Below are 19,300 nucleotides of genomic sequence, written 5' to 3'. Positions count from 1 at the left end.
CATGTACTGAAGAGGGACTGATCAATGTAGCCAACAAAGATGCAGGGTAGCTAGGTACCATGCGTGTCCCCATAGCTACCCCCTGGATTTGGAGGAATTGGGAAGAGTTGAAGGAAACATTATTGAGGATGAGGACTGATTCAGCAAGGCGCAGGAGGGTATTGGTGGAGGTGGACTGGATGGGTCTGTTCCTTGCCATTAGTCTGTCAAGCCTGTTAGGATTTTGTACATTTCAAGCAGATCCCCTCTCATCCTTATACCTGTTAGAATTCTTTGAAGAGGTGACAAGTAGGTTAGACCAGGGAAACCCAGTGGATGTGGTCCATCTAGACTTCCAAAAGGCCTTTGATAAAGTGCCATGCGTGAGGCTGCTGAGTAAGGTGAGGGCCCATGGTGTTCGAGGTGAGCTACTGGCATGGATTGAGGATTGGCTGTCTGATAGGATGCAGAGAGTTGGGATAAGAGATTCTTTTTCGGAATGGCTGCCGGTAACAAGCGATGTCTCACAGGGTTCAGTGTTGGGGCCGCAGCTGTTTACATTAAATATTAATGATCTGGATGAAAGGACTGGGGACATTCTAGCGAAGTTTGCCGATGATACGAAGATAGGTGGACAGGCAGGTAGTACTAAGGAAGTGGGGAGGCTGCAGAAGGATCTAGACAGTTTGGGAGAGTGGTCCAGGAAATGGTTGATGCAGTTCAATGTGAGCAAATGCAAGGTCTTGCACTTTGGAAAAAAGAATACAAGCATGGACTACTTTCTAAACGGTGAGAAAATTTGTAAAGCCAAAGTACAAAGGGATCTGGGAGTGCTAGTCGAGGATTCTCTAAAGGTAAACATGCAGGTTGAATCTGTGATTAAGAAAGCGAATGCAATGTTGTCAATTATCTCAAGAGGGTTGGAATATAAAAGCAGCGATGTGCTACTGAGACTTTATAAAACTCTGGTTAGGCCCATTTGGAGTACTGTGTCCAGTTTTGGTCCCCACACCTCGGAAGGGACATACTGGCACTGGAGCGTGTCCAGCGGAGATTCACACGGATGATCCCTGGAATGGTAGGTCTAACATATGAGGAACGGCTGAGGTCCTGGGATTGTACTCATTGGAGTTTAGAAGGTTAAGGGGAGATCTAATAGAAACTTACAAGATAATACATGGCTTGGAAAGGGCGGACGCTAAGAAATTGTTTCCGTTCGGCGGGGAGACTAGGACCCCTGGGCACAACCTTAAAATTAGAGGGGGTCAATTCAGAACAGAAATGCAGAGACATTTCTTCAGCCAGAGAGTGGTGGGCCTGTGGAATTCATTGCCGCGGAGTGCAGTGGAGTCCGGGACGTTAAATGTCTTCAAGGCAGAGATTGATAAATTCTTGATGTCACAAGGAATTAAGGGCTCCGGGGAGAATGGCCTTACTTCCACTCCTATGTCTTATGGTCTAAATCTTCTCAAAACTCGCTATCAATCCCAACTAATTTTGTGTTATCATCAAACTTGTAAATATTGCATTTTATCTGTTGTCAAAAATGCAAATAACTGGTCCTAAGCATTGATCTTTGCAGTACTGAATTAATCTTTGCCTGTCACTCAGAGAAAGACCACTCTGTTCCCTGTTTGGGCAATGTATTGCCCTCTATCATTGTGGCATGTTGGCTCAATGATAGCACTGCTGCCTCACAGCACCAGGAACCTGAGTTCAATTCCAGCCTCGGGTGACAGTGTGGAGTTTACACATCCTCCCACTGTCTGCGTGGGTTTCCTCCGGGTGCTCCGGTTTCCTCCCATGATCCAAAGATGTGCAGTTTAGGTGAATTGGACATACTAAATTGCCCACACTGTTCAGGGATGTCTAGGTTAGGTGTATTAGTCTGGTAAATGTAGAGTAATAGGTTGGGGAATGGCTGACTGTGTGGAGTTTGCACATTCTCCCCATGCCTGCATGGGTTTCCTCCAGATGCTCTGGTTTCCTCCCATATGTCGTCCATAGTGTCCAGGGTTGTAGGTTAGGTGGATTAGCGATGGGAAATGCAGGGTGACAGGGATATAGGGTAGGAGGGATGGGTTTGGGTGGGATGCTGTTCGGAGGGTTGATGTGCATTTGATGGGCCAAATGGCCTGCTTCCGCATAGGGATTCTATGATGTCATGTGTTTTAATTTTGCCCTTGAAACCTCATATTTGTCTTAGAGCATGGAATGTTTTGAACAGTTGAACCAGTTGCTTTATCTACTAACAGAAGAGTCAATAAGTGGTTTGACCAAAGGGAAGTGCAGGGTATTAGAGAGAACACAAAGTAGTAGCAGTTCAGCTTATCAGCTCCTGTCTTCTCATCATGTCCCATGTTGTCTTGTGCCTGATGTTGTTCTGTCCTCCCTAACTCAACTTGCCACATGATCCTTTTCTTGTGCAGTAACAAGGTAATTTGAATGTTCTTTGTTAAGGTTGCTTTGGATCTGTAGATAAACATTCATCTGGTAGAGTGACACTTGGAGAACAGGCAGCAGCCCTGCACAATCCACATGACCGAGTTATGGCCTTGAGGAGAGTGACTGCAGCAGCACAGGTCCTTCTAGCAAGGACCATGGTCATGAGAGCTCTTTCACTACTGTCTGTCAGGTAGGAGGATCTTTAATCTTTTATTGAATTCCTGTTCAATGGCTATGTTATTTTATATTTGTTCATAGGATGTGGGTATCTAAGCTAGCATTTATTGCCTAACCCTAATTGCACAGGGTAACGATGCTGCTCCTTTAACAAGGTTATGATGTCCTTGGCTTTTTTCACAGAGAGGTGAAAACCAGCAATTCCAAAAAGTCTAGGTTTGAAGGGTTTTAGGGCCAGTTTGATTAAAGCTAACAGATAATGCCTCAGGAAAAAGGCTTTCAGGTTTTGAAAACACATGTGCATCGAAAGGGGAGTGGCCAGTTCTCCCAGCTCAGCTTTTCTTTCATTTGGTCTTTAGCAGTCTAGCTGTTCACTCAAAACGGGCAGTCAGTGTGAGACTACTGGTCCAAGAAAAGAGCTACATGGAAGAAGGTGTTCCGTGCTGAATCTCTCTGCCATCTCTCTCTTTCGTGTAAGATCCTTTGTTTGATTTTACCTGTTGTGTCAAGGAGTGTTTATGGGGATTGTTGCAAGTATTTGGAACAGCATAATTAAATTGGGACAATCTGTTGGGTTTTCGGATAGGTTAAGTTATTGTCTATTCTGTTCTCTTCTGTTTGTGTTTCATTTGGTAGTATTGCAAATAAATTCTGTTTTGTTTAAAACTAAGTGGTTGGGCCAGCTCCATCCCTCCTGGAATAAGCAATTTTCAACTGCTTAAAACAACTAGCAAAGTTAGGGTCCGGGCTACTTTCTTGAAATGTTTTGAGGAGCTCTGGCCTGCTCCATAACAGATTGGGAGCTCTTTGCAGGATTTGTTCTGTAGTTCCACTTTGGGATTAAGGTTGCTGGGCACAAAGGCAGTGAATGATGTGTGTTGAATTTGGTTGTTTCAACAGTGCTTCGGATAGTAATGGCTCTTTCAGGTTGAAGAAATGACTTTGAGGTTCACGTTGTCAGTTAGCTTGCTGAGCTGGAAGGTTAGTTTTCAGACGTTATGTAACCGTGCTAGGTAACATCATCAGTGAACCTCTAGTGAAGCACTGGTGTTATGTCCCGCTTTCTATTTATGTGTTTTGGTTTGTTAAGGTTCTTGATATAAGTTCCGGTTCCTGTTTTTCTCAGGTTGGTAGATGGGGTCCAATTTAATGTGTTTGTTGATGGAGTTCTGGTTTAAATGCCAGGGCTCTAGGAATTCATGTGCGTGTCCTAGGATGGATGTGTTGTCCCAGTCAAAGTGGTGTCATTCTTTATCAAGTTAAAAATCACACAACACCAGGTTATAGTCCAACAGGTTTAATTGGAAGCACACTAGCTTTTGGAGCGATGCTCCTTCAGGTGATTGTAGAGGGCTCGATCATAACACAGAATTTATAGCAAAAGTTTGCAGTGTGATGTAACTGAAATTATACATTGAAAAACTGATTGTCTGTTAAGCCTTTCATCTGTTAGAATACAGTGATAGTTTCACTTCTTTCATGTGTAAATCACAAAACCCTTTTTTTTAAAGTTGCATTCTCGGGTTAGCTGTTAACAATGGTGATAGCTAGACAATATGTTAGCCCCCTGTGTTCTCTGTCTATGACCTGATGTTTAGATTGATTCTAATCTAAAAAGTGAGATAACAGAGTTTTATATAAATTCATGCAGTTTTTGAGCTCAGAGTTCGACATGAATGTATGCAGTTTTTGAGCAAAGTGCAATGTAACTCTGTAATTCACCCCACAAAATATATGTGCGCATGTGGGTCTTTGTATCTGTGTGTGTGTCTGTCTGTCTGTCTGGGGTGGGGGTTGTGAGTGTGAGGAAGTGTGTGTGTGTGTGTGTGTGTGTGTGTGTAGTGAGTGCAGAGTGTCTTAAGTCTGTGAGGGGGTGTATGTGTGAGTGTGGGAGTGTGTGTGTCTATAAGGGTGTGTGTGGGTGTCTGTGTGCGCATCTGTGTGTACCTGTGTCTATGTGTATGTGAGTGTGTGTGTGTGTAGGAATATCTGTGTGTGTGTGTAGTGCAATGTTGATCACTTGTAATTGGACATGAACCCAACGTCCCGGTTGAGGCCCTCCCTATGGGTACCGAACTTAGCTATCAGCCTCTGTTCAGCCACTTTCCTCTGCTGCCTGTCCCGAAGTCCACCTTGGAGGATGGTCACCCGAAGGTCTGAGGCTGAATGTCCTGGACCACTGAAGTGTTCCCCAACTGGGAGGGAGCCCTCCTGTCTGTTGATTGTTGTGCAGTGCCCATTCATCCGTTGTCGTAGCCTTTGTTTGGTTTCCCCAATGTACCATGTCTCCGGGCATCCTTGCCTGCAACGTATAAGGTAGACACCGTTGGCTGAGTCACATGAGTATCTGCCATGTACAAGGTGGGAGGTGTTCCCACGCGTAATAGTGGTATCTATGTCCCCAATCTGACACGTCTTGCATATTCCACCGTGACAGGGTTGTATGGAGTTATCCTGAGAGCCGGGCAGTTTGCTACGAACAATGATCTGTTTGAGGTTTGGTGGTTGTTTAAAGGCAAGTAGTGGAGGTCTGGGGAAGGTCTTGGTGAGATGCTCATCCTCATTTTGTACTTGCAGAGTTACATTGCACTTTGCTCAAAAACTGCATACATTCATGTAGAACTCTGAGCTCAAAAACTGCATGAATTTATGTAAATCTCTGTTATCTCACTTTTTTAGATTAGAATCAATCTAAACATCAGGTCATAGACAGAGAACACAGGGGGCTAACACCTTCAACATATTGTCTAGCTATCACCATTGTTAACAGCTAACCCGAGAATGCAACTTAAAAAAAAAGGGTTTTGTGATTTACACATGAAAGAAGTGAAACTATCACTGTATTCTAACAGATGAAAGGCTTAACAGACAATCAATTTTTCAATGTATAATTTCAGTTACATCACACTGCAAATTTTTGCTATAAATTCTGTGTTACAATCGAGCCCTCCACAATCACCTGATGAAGGAGCGTCGCTCCGAAAGCTAGTGTGCTTCCAATTGTGCTTCCTTGCTTCCAGATAAGGTGGAGCTGGAGCTGCCTCCTTCTGTGTGGAAAGGAGAGATAATTACAGTAATAGCTCAGCATTTAAATTTGCTGGAAACGCCATCAAAATCCGAGATGGCGAATATTCAATTGAAAATGAAGCAACTTGAGTTTGAGACAAAAGATAAGGTAAGGGCAATAGAAATGAAACAGTTTGAATTATGATTAAAAGCGGAGGAGAGAGAAAAAGAATGAATCACATGAACAGAACAGGAAGAAAAGTAGAGAGAAAGAAGGGGAAAAAAAGCAGAGAGATGGCAGAGGGATTCAGCACGGAACACCTTCTTCCATGTAGCTCTTTCTTGGACTAGCAGCCCCACACTGACTGCCTGCTTTTAGTGAACAACCAGACTGCTAAAACCAAACTAAACTGAAGAAAAGCTGAGCTGGGAGAACTAGCCATTCCCCTTTCATTGTACATTGTTTTAAACTTGAAAGCCTTTTTCCTGAGGCAGTATTTGTTAACTATAATCAAATTGGCCCTAAAATCCTTTGAACCTAGACTTTTCAGAATCACTGCTTTTACGACCTTTCTGAGAGAAAAGCCAAGGACAGTATGACCTTGTTAAAGGAGCAGTATCATCACAACAGAAGCAGTTGTGATTCAAACTTATTGCAGTGGATTTGGTGACATTGTAGGCCAGAAGGTAAGGATGGCAGATTTTCTTTCCTAAAAGACATCAGTGAACCAAACAGGTTTTTATAACCATTAACTGTGGTTGTACAGTTGTCATTTTTAAATTCCGATATCTGTAATGGTGGAATTTGAACCCACGTCCCCAAATCGTTGATCTCGGCACTCTGGATTACTGGTTCAGTCACTTTACCTCCAACCATCACCTTCCTGAGACGAGTCTAGTACTGTCTAAGAACTATTAGAACATGATAGTGAACCCTTCTGTTAATTAAACCAAACACCCAGAAAAGCTCACTTCACCTCATAATCTGTGAAAATACGAGTGACAGGGAACTCAAAATTCCATTATTTAAAGAAAATAATATAAATTTATTTTTTAACTCTAAAAGTGAACTTTAAACAACAACTATTCACAACTCTCAGCCCCCATTTCTCTTAACAGCTTATTAACCGCCTCCAACTCTATAACAAAATGCTGTTCCAATAAGATACTTATTAAAATTACATCAACTTAATTTCGGACTCACATAGTGGCCTTCGTCTTTGATGTTTTTCTTCTTCCAGCTGAAGATCTCCCTGTGTCATCTTGTTTCTTTTTACTGCGAGTATGTTTCATGTGAAAAGGTACTTTTGACAGAGGGTGTTCCCTAATTTCTTGGGTCTCTCTCGATGGCGGTTGCTGTGTCTCCATTTTTCAAAAATCCTGCATTTTTATACTCTCATCTCATTGGTTCGATGTTGGCAAAATAATAAATTCAAGCTTAGTTGGATTTTAGTATCCTGGGGCATAATTTAAACTCAAAGTTTGTGCGAAGATTTGTAGCTCGGGTGCTCGTTGTTGTGGTTCTGTTCGCCGAGCTGGAAGTTTTTGTTGCAAACGTTTCATCCCCTGGCTAGGCGACATCATCAGTGCTTGGGAGCCTCCTGTGAAGCGCTTCTTTGATGTTTCCTCCGGTGTTTATAGTGGTCTGTCCTTCCGCTTCCGATTGTCAGTTTCAGCTGTCTGCTGTAGTGGTTGGTAAATTGGGTCCAGGTCGATGTGTTTGTTGATGGAGTTTGTGGATGAATGCCATTCCTCTAGGAATTCCCTGGCTGTTCTCTGTCTGGCTTGCCTATGATAGTAGTGTTGTCCCAGTCGAATTCATGTTGCTTGTTGTCTGCGTGTGTGGCTACTAAGGATAGCTGGTCGTGTCGTTTTGTGGCTAGTTGATGTTCATGTATGCGGATTGTTAGCTGTCTTCCTGTTTGTCCTATATAGTGTTTTGTGCAGTCCTTGCATGGTATTTTGTACACTACATTAGTTTTGCTCATATTGGGTATCGGGTCCTTCGTTCTGGTGAGTTGTTGTCTGAGCGTGGCTGTTGGTTTGTGTGCCGTTATGAATCCTAGGGGTCGCAGTAGTCTGGCTGTTTAATTTGAGATATGCTACGCAGTTAAAAGATATTCCAGGCGGTCATCTTGTCATAGATAAAGTGGATTAAACACTGGTTAGAGTTACATTGAACAGTACAGCACAGGAACAGGCCTTTCTGTCCACGATGTTGTGCCAAGCATGACGCCAAGTTAACATAATCCTTTTTGACTATCCTTAGTCCATATCCCTCCATTCCTTGCCTGTTTATGTGCTTGTCTAAAAGTCTCTTCAACACTCTTATCATAACTGCCTCCTCCATCACTCCGGCTACACGTTCCAGATTCCCAACACTCTGTGTTTAAAAAAAAACTTACTGCTCACAATCACCTTTGAACTTAATGCCTCTCACCTTAAATGTATGCCTCCTAGTATTAGACATTTCAACTCCAGGGAAAAGGATTCTGACCATATGCCCTATCTACTCATCTCAATTTTATAGACTTCTATGAAGTCTCCCCTCAGCCTCTGCTACTCAAGAGAAAACAAACTAAATTTTTCAAGCCTCTCCTTGTACCTCACACCCTCTAATCCAGGCACCCTCTCTGTAGTTTCCATATCCTTCGTTTAATGTGCTGATCAGAATTGAATACAGTACCCTTAAGTGCGGCCTAACCAAAGTCTTATAAAGCTGCAACATGACATCCCAACCGAAAAGGCAAGCATGCCATGTGCCTTTTTTACCACCTTATTTCCTTGCCTGGCCACTTTCAGGGAGCTATGGACTTGAATCCCAAGATCCCTCTGTACATCAAAGCTGTTCAGGGTCCATCAGTTAACTATATACTTTGCCTTGATATTTGATCTCTGAAAGTGCAGCACCTCTTGCCTACCACGATTAAACTCCATCTGCCATTTCTTCTTCCATTTCTGCAACTGATTTCTATCTTGCTATATCCTTTGACATCCTTCTACATGATCCACAGCTCCACTCATCTTTGTGTTGTTTGCCAACTTCCTAAATGATGTGGAGGAAGGTACAGGTGCTCTGATGAGCAATTTTACAATTGACACTAAGATTGGTGAAGCAGCAGATAGTGAAGGGAACTCTCAGAGAATGCAGCAGAATGTAGATAGTTTGGAGAGTTGGGCAGAGAAATGGCAGATGGAGTTCAATTAGGGTAAATGCTAGGTGATGCATTTTGGAAGATCCAATTCAAGTGCTAACTATATGGTAAATGGAAAAGCCCTGGGGAAAATGGTCATACAGAGAGATCTGGGTGTTCAGGTCCATTGCACCCTGAAGGTGACAACACAGGTCGATAGTGTGGTCAAGAAGGCATACGACATGCCTTCCTTCATCGGACGGGCTTTTGAGTACAACAGTTAGCAGGTTATGTTACAGTTATATAGGACTTTAGTTTGGCCACATTTGGAAAAGTTCATACAGTTCTGGTCCCCACATTACCAGAAGGACATGGATGCTTTGGAGAGGGTGCAGAGGAGGTTCACCAGGATATTGCCTGGTATGGAGGGCGCTAACTATGACGGATTTACATATCAAAGAACAGAAACCAGCGTATCCCATTATAAAAGATGAAAGTTTTAATCAAAGATTTTTTACTGTATCACATCTTCATGACAATGGGCTTCTTTGGTTATAATTCTGTTAGCATGTTCTTAACCTCCACAACCACCTGATGAAGGAACAGCGCTCCGAAAGGTAGTGTTTCCAAATAAACCTGTTGGACTATAACCTGGTGTTCTGTGATTTTTAACTTTGTACACCCCAGTCCAACACTGGCATCTCCAAGCTATGAAGTGAGGTTGAGTAGGTTAAGATTATTTTCATCAGAAAGGGGAAGGTTGAGGAGAGACCTTTCTTGAGGTCAACAAAATCATGACAAGTATAGACAGGTTGGATGGCAAGAAGTTTTTTTTTTCCCCAGAGTGGGGACTCACTTAGTAGGGGTCACGAGCTCAAGGTAAGAGGCAAAATGTTTAAGGGAGGCATTCATGGAAAGTTCTTTACATAGAGGGTGGTGGGTGCCAGGAACGCTTTGCTCCCGGTGGTGGTAGAGGCGGGCATGATAGTTAAGTTAAGATGTATCTGGACAGATACATGAATGGGCCAGGAGCAGAGGAATACAGATCATTAGAAAATAGGTGACAGGTTTAGATAGAGATCTGGATTGGCACAGGCTTGGAGGTCTGAAGGGCCTGTTCCTGTGCTGTAATTTTCTTTGTTCTAACCCACCCGTCCACTCATCCAAAGTCATTTATACATACCACAAACAGCAGAAATCCAACTATGAATCCCTGAGGAACACCTTCTCATCACAGACCTCCAGCCAGTAAAACACATTTCCACTACTACCCTCTGCCTTCTATGGGCAAGTCAATTCTGAAACCACACAGGCAAGTCACCACGGATCCCATGCATTTTAATCTTCTGGATGAGCCTACCATGAGGGACCTTTGTCGAAAGCCTTACTAAAATTTATTTAGACAGGGACGTCACGGTGGCTCAGTGGTTAGCACTGCTGCCTCACAGTGCCAGGGACCCAGGTTCGATTCCTGCCTCAGGCAATTGTCTGTGTGAGTTTGCACATTCTCCCCGTGTCTGTGTGGGTGTTCTCCGGGTGCTCTGGTTTCTTCCCACAATCCAAAAATGGGCAGGCCAGGTGAATTGGCCATGCTAAATTGACCATAGTGCATTAGTCGGGGTAAATATAGGGTAGGGGTCTTGATGGGCTACTCTTCAGTGGGTCAGTGTGGACTTTCTGGGCTGAAGGGCCTGTTTGCATACTGTTGGGAATGTAATATAAAAACATCCACTGCTCTGCCCTCATTGATCACCTCTGTTACCTCCTTGAAAAATTCAACCAAGTTAGTAAGCCATGACCTGCCTTGCACAATGCTATGCTGGCTGTCCCTAGTTAGGTCATGCTCTTCCAAATATGTGTACATCCTATCCCTAATGTTTCTCTCCAACAGCTCCCCAACTGCTTATGTGAGACTCACTGGTCTGTAGTTTCCTGGATTATCCCTATTTCATTTCTTGAACAGAGGAACAATGTTAGATACTTGCCAGTTCTCTGGGACCTTTCCAGGGGCTAGCGAGCATACCAAGACCCTGGTCAAGACCCGAGCAATCACCTCTCTTGCCTCTCTCAATAACCTGGGGTGGTCTCCACCGGGCTTCAGGGGTTTACCTAACTCTTCAAGAGAAGCACCACTTCTTCCTTGATCTCAAATGCTGTAGCAGATTAGCATGCCTCAACATTAATCTCATTCTGCTCTGTATCCTTCTGTTGGGTGAATACCAATGCAAAATATTCATTTCAGACCCTGCCCACATCCTCTACCTCTAAGCATAGGTTTCCTCCTTTATCCTTGAATGGCCTAGTTAGTTCTCCTTAGTTCTCTTATTTTTAATGTATGTATAGAATACCTTTGGATTCTCTTTAACTCTACATGTCAAGGTCATTTAATGGCCCCTTTGTGTTCTCCTAATTTCCTGCTTGAGTATTTTTCCTGCTTTTCTTTATATTCCTCATGGGCCCTGTCTGGTTTTAGCTTCCTAAACCTTACATATGCTGCTTCTTTCTCTTTTGACTACATTCACAACCTCTCTTGTTACACAGGGCTCCCTTACCTTGCCACCCTTTGTTCTTCATCCTCACTGGAACATGTAGGTCCTGAATGCTGATCAGTAGGTCCTTAAGCAACAGCCACATGTCAGGTGTGTACTTGCCTGGTAACAGCTTCTCCCAATTAACATCCCTAGTTCCTGCCTAATACAGACATAATTTGCCCCCCTCCAATTTTGTGCCTTCCTGTAAGGTCCTGACTTATCCCTTATCCATAGTTATCAGGAGTTGGGATCGCAGTTGCCAAAATGCTGTCCCACTGAAAGGTCAGCCACGTGGCTGGGCCCATTAGCCAATACAAGCCCCAATATGGCCCCTCCTCCAGTTGGGAGAAAGTGAGGACTGCAGATGCTGGAGATCAGAGCTGAAAAATGTGTTGCTGGAAAAGCGCAGCAGGTCAGGCAGCATCCAAGGAGCAGGAGAATCGAATTCCTGAAGAAGGGCTTATGCCCGAAACGTTGATTCTCCTGCTCCTTGGATGCTGCCTGACCTCCTCCAGTTGGACAACCCACATGGTATTTCAAGAAACTTTCTTAGATGCCCCATCTAAGAAGCATCTTGCTGTAAGGGAGTCCCAGTCAATATTGGGGAAGTTAAAGACATCCACTATGACAACCCTGTTGTTGTTGCATCTTTCCATAATCTGCCTACATTTCTGTTCTTGAATGCCTCGGTGGCTCTTGTGAGGCTTATAGTATAATCCTATCAGAGTGTTGCCTCCACCTTATTTTTGAGCTGTGCCCATATCCCTTCAATGGGTAAGGCCTCCAGTATATCATCCCTGAGTGCACATGTGACATTCTCCCTGATTAGTCAAGCAACTCCTTCACCTCTTTTATCTCCCTTTCTGTCATCGAAAACAACAAAACCCTGGAACATTGAGCAGCCAGTTCTGTCCCTCCCTCAGCCAAGCCTCTGTAATGACCACTAGATCGTAGTCCCATGTCCTGATTGCAGCTCTAAGCTCATCTGCTATAATACTCTTTGCATTGAAATAAACACACTTCAGCCCATTAGTCCCATCTTGCTCATTTACCTGGCTCTGAATGTCCTTCATTTCTGACTTACGGTCCTAACATCTATCTTCCCCTCATTCTTCCACTTACTGCTGTGCTTCTCAGCCCCTTTAAACTGTCCCGAGTAGCACTAGTGTACCTCCCTATGAGGATATTGGTTCCCATTCTCTCATGTACAGGTCACCCCTACCCCAGAAGAGGTTCCAATGATCCAAGAACCTGAAACTCGCCTCTGCACTGGGCCCTTAGCCACTCATTCATCTGTCCTATCTTACTATTCCTTGCCTCACAATACATGGCACTGGTAGTAACCTCTTCAACGTTTTTCCTAACTCCTTCTACTCACTCAGCATGACTTCATCTTCTTTTTACTTATGTTCTTGGTTATGAATGTGGACAATGACATCTGGCAGCTCCCTTATAAATTTCATGCCACCGCTCAGAGACATCTTTGGACCTGGTACCAGGGAGACAATCTTAGAGTCTTGAATGCAACCACATAAACACCTGTCTGTGTCCTTAATTAGCAAGTCTTCTACCATTGTCACTTGCTTGGACTTCACCTGACTCTGCTCTACAACAGAGCCAGTTGTGGTGCCACAAGCCTAGCTGACACAGCTATACTCCCCTGAGAGGCTTCCTCCCACCAACAGTATCGAGAATGGTACACCTGCTGGACAGGGCAATAGCCACAGGAGACTCCTGTACTACCTGCCTGCCTCTCCTGGCAGTCACCCATCTCCTGACTGAACCTGTGGTGTCACCATATCCCCGTAATTCATGTCTATCACACTCTCTGCCCCCTTTATGTTCTTTAGTGTGTCTAAGTGCAGCTACAGCCAAACTACACAGTCTGTGAGGAGCTGCGGCCAGTCACACTTCCTGCAGACATTGTCATCAGGGACACTAGACTGCTCCCCGATCTTCCACATCTGGCAGGAGGAGCACACCACTGCCCTTACAGCCATCTCTGACCCTTTACATTTAGAAAGATAAAAGAATCTCGCCTAAGGCCACACTTACACCAACGGCACTTCCATCACGCAGCCCCTCAAACTAGTTGTTGGTAATTTCTAATTAACTGGTTACTTAATTTACAATGCAGTTTTTACCGTCCCTTAACACCGGATTCGCCCGTGATACGCTGTTCAGTTGTGGTTACTGAGCCGCCTTGTCCCAGAATGTTCTTTCATGAAGTCTGTCTGCCATCCTCAGTTTTTATTCCTGCTTACTGTAGCATGTGATAGAATTGCATTATTATTTTGAGACTGAATTTTATTTTACGGTTCTTTACAAAACAATTATATGTCTTTTACAGAATATTGTTGTACTGCAACAGAAATCATTTCGTTTTTATTTGCAGTGTGTCCAAATTGCTTTTAAAATGACACCTGTGTTTTCTTTAACGATTCACATTTATGTAATAGAAAACTGTGACGGTGTGTGCTTCACCTTTATCCAAAAGGTGATAATAGAATTTGCATTATCCTTCAGTTGTAAAAACCAGGAATAAATTCTTACCAAACAGAATTCATGTGTTCCACTTTTCTCTTTTATGTTGCTTAGAACTACATCTGCCAAGAAGCATCTTGCTTTATCGTAAAACCTAGCACTTAAGTCACTTTATTCACGTAATCATCTTTTAATCAGGAACAATTATTTTCCTGATGAGAAATGTTGAGTTATATATTATATCATTTATGGAATACTGTGTTAGGTTTTGAGAATTTTCTTTGGTGTCTCAAGAAATGTTATGCTATCTCATTCCAAACCTTTTGTTGCTTCTAGTGGTTCTAGTTGCAGTCTGGCAGCAGGTCTGGAGTCTCTGGGATTGACTGATATCAAGACATTGGTTCGGTTGATGTGCCTGGCGGCAGCCAGTAGAGCAGGTCTTTCTCCAAGTCCGGGTGTCATCAGCACTTCAGATCGTCCTCGTGGAGTTCATAACAAAGTTAATAAACCGATTTCCTGCCTAGCCTACCTAAGCACAGCAGTGGGCTGTTTAGCTTCTAATAATCCAAGTGCCGCGAAGTTACTTGTTCAGCTGTGTACACAGGTAAACGTCTGCAAACTATATAACTAATGTTGTGATATCCTGAGGAAAGAATTTCAAGATATTACAATTTGAGTGGAGCATGAGAGTGATGGAAGGTGAAGGCAGCAAGCAGGAGGAGGCATGAGTGGGTTGGCAGAGTCAGTACGTGATGCAGGAGGGAATGTTTAACAGAAAAACAGGCAGCCTGTGCAATTACAGTCAGAAAAGAACAAAGAACAAAGAAAATTACAGCTCAGGAATACGGCCTTCAGCCCTCCAAACCTGCGCTGACTCAGATCCTCTATCTAAACCTGTCGCCTATTTTTCACAGATCTGTATCCATCTGCTCCCTGCCTATTCATGTATTTGTTTAGGTACATCGTAAGTGATGCTATCATGCACATTTGTATGCCCATCCTCTACATCTTCGCTGGCAAGGCGTTCCAGGCACCCACCACCCTCTGCATAAAGAACTTTCCGTGCATATTTCCCTTAAACTTCTCCCCTCTCACGTTGAACTCGTGACGCCTAGTAATTAAGTCCCCCACTCTGGGGGAAAAGGCTTCTTGCTATCCACCCTGTCCATACCTCTCATGATTTTGTCAACATCAATCAGGTCTCTCAAGCTCTGACACTTCTTGCCAGTAACTGTGCTAAATGAAAGTTATTCTGGTACATTGCCTCAGTTGCAAGCCATGCTAAAACAAAATTCACAATACTAGATGTACTTTAAATGTGGATAACTATATTAATGCTTCAAACTTGCTCTTCAGCTTAACTTTTGGTTAATTGTGTAAACTTTGACAAAATGTATTTTTTTATTGAGCCTTATTTTTGGTTAATTTTTCAGCAAGTAAAATCTGTATACATACAATAGGCATAACATCTGGAAAAGAAAGGGACTTATCTATTATTATACCATCTTTGCTTGTCTCCTCAGAACTTGATCTCAGCAGCCACAGGTATGAATCTCACTACTATAGATGATCCCATTCAGAGGAAATTTCTACCCAGTTTCCTTAGAGGTATTGCTGAGGAAAATAAACTTGTGACATCTCCAAACTTTGTCGTAACCCAAGCATTGGTAGCATTACTTGCTGACAAGGGAGCCAAACTGAGACCAAATTATGACAAGACAGAGATGGAAAAAAGAGGTATGTGCTGTCTTTCAAGTTGTTACATGAAAACTGCCATGTGAACCTTTCTCATTATGATGAGAAGCCACATAAAGTTATTGACGTTAGGCTAAAATACTTGCTTGGTATTTTCTTTCATAGTGACTTTTACAAAGTTGTATTTTTCTATTATGCAATTTGAGACAATACTGAGACAATAAACAGTGGGTCAAAACTTGACTTCTGATTGATCTGTATTATTTGACAAGTAATATGCTCTTTATTGCTAATTTGAAGATTTAGAGGTAAAATTTACCTTAATTTTAGTAAGGTTTTTGTAACAATTTATTACGTAACAATTGATCAATTTTGAGTTTTTAGAAAGGTGAGTACAATACCATTGCTTTATTTTCTTGGCCATCATTCACTTGGGATTGTCTCACTGTTTTGTTTAAGCAGGTTTTATTGCCCATTTGTATGCCCATCCTTCCTATGATCCTTCTGCTGTAGGCCCTCTGGAGCTGGCTAATGCCTTAGCAGCTTGCTGCCTCTCATCTAGGCTGTCTTCCCAGCACAGACAATGGGCTGCTCAGCAGCTTGTTCGGACTCTTGCAGCACATGATCGTGATAACCAAAGCAAACCACAGACTTATGCTGATATGGCTGGGGACCTACGGAAATGTCCATTCACCAAGCTTGAAGCACACCAGAATAGGGTAAGAAACACACTTCCACACTAAGTCTCAACTGAGAGGATTATTTTGCAAAATATTGCAACTGTGTTAGCTCACAATAAGCCAGAGGTGAAGATCTCAGGCTGTAAATATTTGGTGTTCAATACCTTACTGTATGGATTTACTTAGATCATCAGTTGCTTGGAAGTGAATTGTTGTGGTCTTGGTTTGGACAGCATCAGAAAAAATCTTGGTCATTGGGGGAGCACTTTGGGGCCAGTCACCATAATTCTATTAGTTTTAAAATAGTGATGGTAAAGGAGAGACAGCATCTAAAAGTTCAAGTTCTAAATTGGAGAAAGGCCAATTTTGATGGTATTAGGCAATAACTTTCAAAAGTTGATTGGGGGTGGATGTTCGCAGGTAAAGGGACAGCTGGAAAATGGGAAGCCTTCAAAAATGAGATAACATGAGTCCAGAGACAGTATGTTCCTGTTAGGGTGAAAGGCAAGGCTGATAGGTATGGGGAATGCTGGATGACTAGAGAAATTGAGGTTTCGGTCAAGAAAAAGACGGAAGCGTATGTCAGGTGTAGACAGCAGACATCGAGTGAATCCTGAGAGTATAAAGGCAGTAGGAGTATACTTAAGAGAGAAATCAGAAGGGCAAAAAGGGGACATGAGATAGCTTTAGCAAATAGGATTAAGGAGAATCGAAAAGGATTTATCAATACAGTATAAAAGGGAAACTAGGGAGAGAATAGGGACCCTCAAAGATCAGGAAAGCAGCCTATGTGTGGAACCGCAGAAGATGGGAGAGAAGTACGTGGAAGGTGTAGAATGTGAGGAAACAGATGGTGACAGCTTGAAAAATGTTCATATTACAGAGGTGGTGGTACTGGTTGTCTTAAAACACATGGTGTACCATAGGACTCTGTGGCAAGCTAGGGAAGTGATTGCTGGGCCCCTTGCTGAGATATTTCTATCATCAATGGCAACAGGTGAGGTACCAGAACACTGGAGGTTGGATAACATGGTGCCACTATTTAAAGAAGGTGGTAAGGAAAAGCCAGGGAACTATAGACTGGTGAGACTGACATCAGTGGTGGGAATCCTGAGGAACAGGGTTTACTTGTATTTGGAAAGGCACGGACTTTTTAGGAATAGTCATTGTGGCTTTGTGAGTGCAACAACATCTCACTAACTTGACTGAGTTTTTTGAAGAAGTAACAAAGAGCATTGATGAAGGCAGAGCAGTGGACGCAATCTACGTGGACTTCAGTAAGGTGTTCAACAAATTTCCCCATGGGAGCCTGGTTATGAAGGTTAGATCACGTGGAATACAGGTAGAACTAGCCATTTGGATACAGAATTGGCTCGAATGTGGAAGACAGAGGGTGGTGGTGGAGGGTTGTTTTTCAGACTGGAAGCCTGTGACCAGTGGTGTGCCACAAGGATCGGTGTTGGGTCCACTACTTTTCATCATTTGTATAAATGATTTGGGTGTGAACACAGGAGGTATAGTTAGTAAGTTTGCAGATGATACCAAAATTGGAGGTGTAGTGGTCGCCAAAGTAATTTACCACAGAGTACAACAGAATCTTGATCAAATGGGCCAGTGTGCTGAGGAGTGGCAGATGGAGTTTAATTTAGATAAATATGAGGTGCTACATTTGGAAAGGCAAATCAGAGCAGGATTCATACAATGAATGGTAAGGACCTGGGGAGTGATGCTGAACAAAGAGACCTTGGAGTGCAGGTTCATAGTTTCTTGAAAATGGAGTTGCAGGTAGATAAGATAGTGAAGAAAGCATTTGATATACTTTCCTTTATTGGTCAGAGCATTGAGTATAGGATGTTGGGAGGTCATGTTGCTATACAGGACGTTGGTTAGGCCAATTTTGGAATATTGTGTGCAGTTATGGTTTCCATCCTACAGGAAGGATGTTGTGAAACGTGAAAGAATTAAGAAAAGATTGACAGGAGTGTTGCCACAGTTGGAGGGTTTGAACTAAAGGGAGAGACTGAATAGGCTGGAGTGTCGGAAGGTGAGGGCTGTGCTTTTATAAGGGGTTAATAAAATCATGAGGGGCATGTTTGGTTTTTAATAAATCAGCTAAAAAGTGTAATTTCACAGCTGTCAGACTGAGAGGTTGCACAAGGGTTCTGGTACTGGGTTTCACTGAAACAACAAACTAGCAGTGCAGTTTTGTAACTGATGTGGGAGGTCTAATATCCAGCTTCAGATACAAGTGCAGAGGTTTCAGTGATTTCAAAAAAATATCACTGCATGAAACTACAGGAAAAGAGAGTGACCTTTGAGTTTTGAGCATGATCGGCTAAGTATTTGATTTTAAGACTTATAAAACCTCTAAATCTTACTCCTATTTTGGATTTACAAAAAAAATTAAGGTGAAGCCTTCTTTTATGTTTATACTGTGATTTGTCTGTTGAATGACTCTTAATATTAAGGATTGGTATTAAGCAATCTCAGAGCAGTGTTTGTCACAGTAAAGCTGTGATAACGATGCATTTTTGTGCAAGGTGAATTACATTTTTATGTAATTTCTAGCTCTAGATTAGTAAAGGAATAGAAATGACTTTTAATGGGGTGATATGTACTTCCTGTCACATATGGGAGATCAGGGAAAATTTGAATGTTTCTGGAAACTGTCTACGGGAAGTGTGTTTGCTTGCAAATCCTATCGGACAGCATGGATCAATTGGAACAGAAGTTGGAGATAATGAGGAATTTACAAGAACAAGGGGGTGTGATGGATGGCAGTTTCAGGAAGGTTGAGACACCACACATAGATGGTTAACTGCTCTGAATGTTAGGAGAGGTAGTGCAGGAGTCTCCTGTAGCTGTCCCCATTTCAAACAGGTATGCCGTTTTGAGTACAGTAGAAGCAGGGAATGACACCTCAGTGAAGTAGACCACTGACAGCCAGGTTTCTAGTATCATGATTGGTTCTATTATAATGAGGGGTATGCCAGATTCCAAGCAAATGGTTGTACTAGTCTGGGGCACAGACAGACATGTTTCTGCGGCTGAGAACAAGACGTCAGGATGGTGCAGTGTCTCCCTGCTGCCAGGGTGAAGGAATTTTTGGAGAGGGTACAGAATATTCTGAAAAGGGAGAGTGACCAGCAGGAGGACATTGTGCATGTTG

At 42.9% G+C, this 19,300-nt stretch overlaps 1 protein-coding gene across 6 annotated transcripts in view; it reads left to right on the top strand.

Annotated features, from left to right (window-relative positions):
* Positions 1-19,300, top strand: part of herc1 (HECT and RLD domain containing E3 ubiquitin protein ligase family member 1) — a 483,062-nt gene that overhangs the window by 326,189 nt on the left and 137,573 nt on the right. For 5 of the 6 annotated variants that reach the window (XM_087981970.1, XM_087981969.1, XM_087981967.1 and 2 more), the window contains exons 48-51: positions 2,440-2,614; positions 14,093-14,360; positions 15,280-15,493; positions 15,914-16,170. In XM_087981970.1, the coding sequence (XP_087838096.1) occupies positions 2,440-2,614; positions 14,093-14,360; positions 15,280-15,493; positions 15,914-16,170 (914 nt within the window). The remainder of the gene's footprint in view (positions 1-2,439; positions 2,615-14,092; positions 14,361-15,279; positions 15,494-15,913; positions 16,171-19,300) is intronic. The other variant, XM_087981971.1, reaches the window with a different exon arrangement.

Source organism: Chiloscyllium plagiosum, unplaced genomic scaffold (assembly GCF_037043375.1).
Source record: "Chiloscyllium plagiosum isolate Xiang-an unplaced genomic scaffold, Cpla_swu_hap1 HiC_scaffold_42, whole genome shotgun sequence".
In the NCBI taxonomy this organism is placed as follows: Eukaryota; Metazoa; Chordata; class Chondrichthyes; order Orectolobiformes; family Hemiscylliidae; genus Chiloscyllium; species Chiloscyllium plagiosum.
This window is presented reverse-complemented; position numbering and strand designations above follow the sequence as displayed.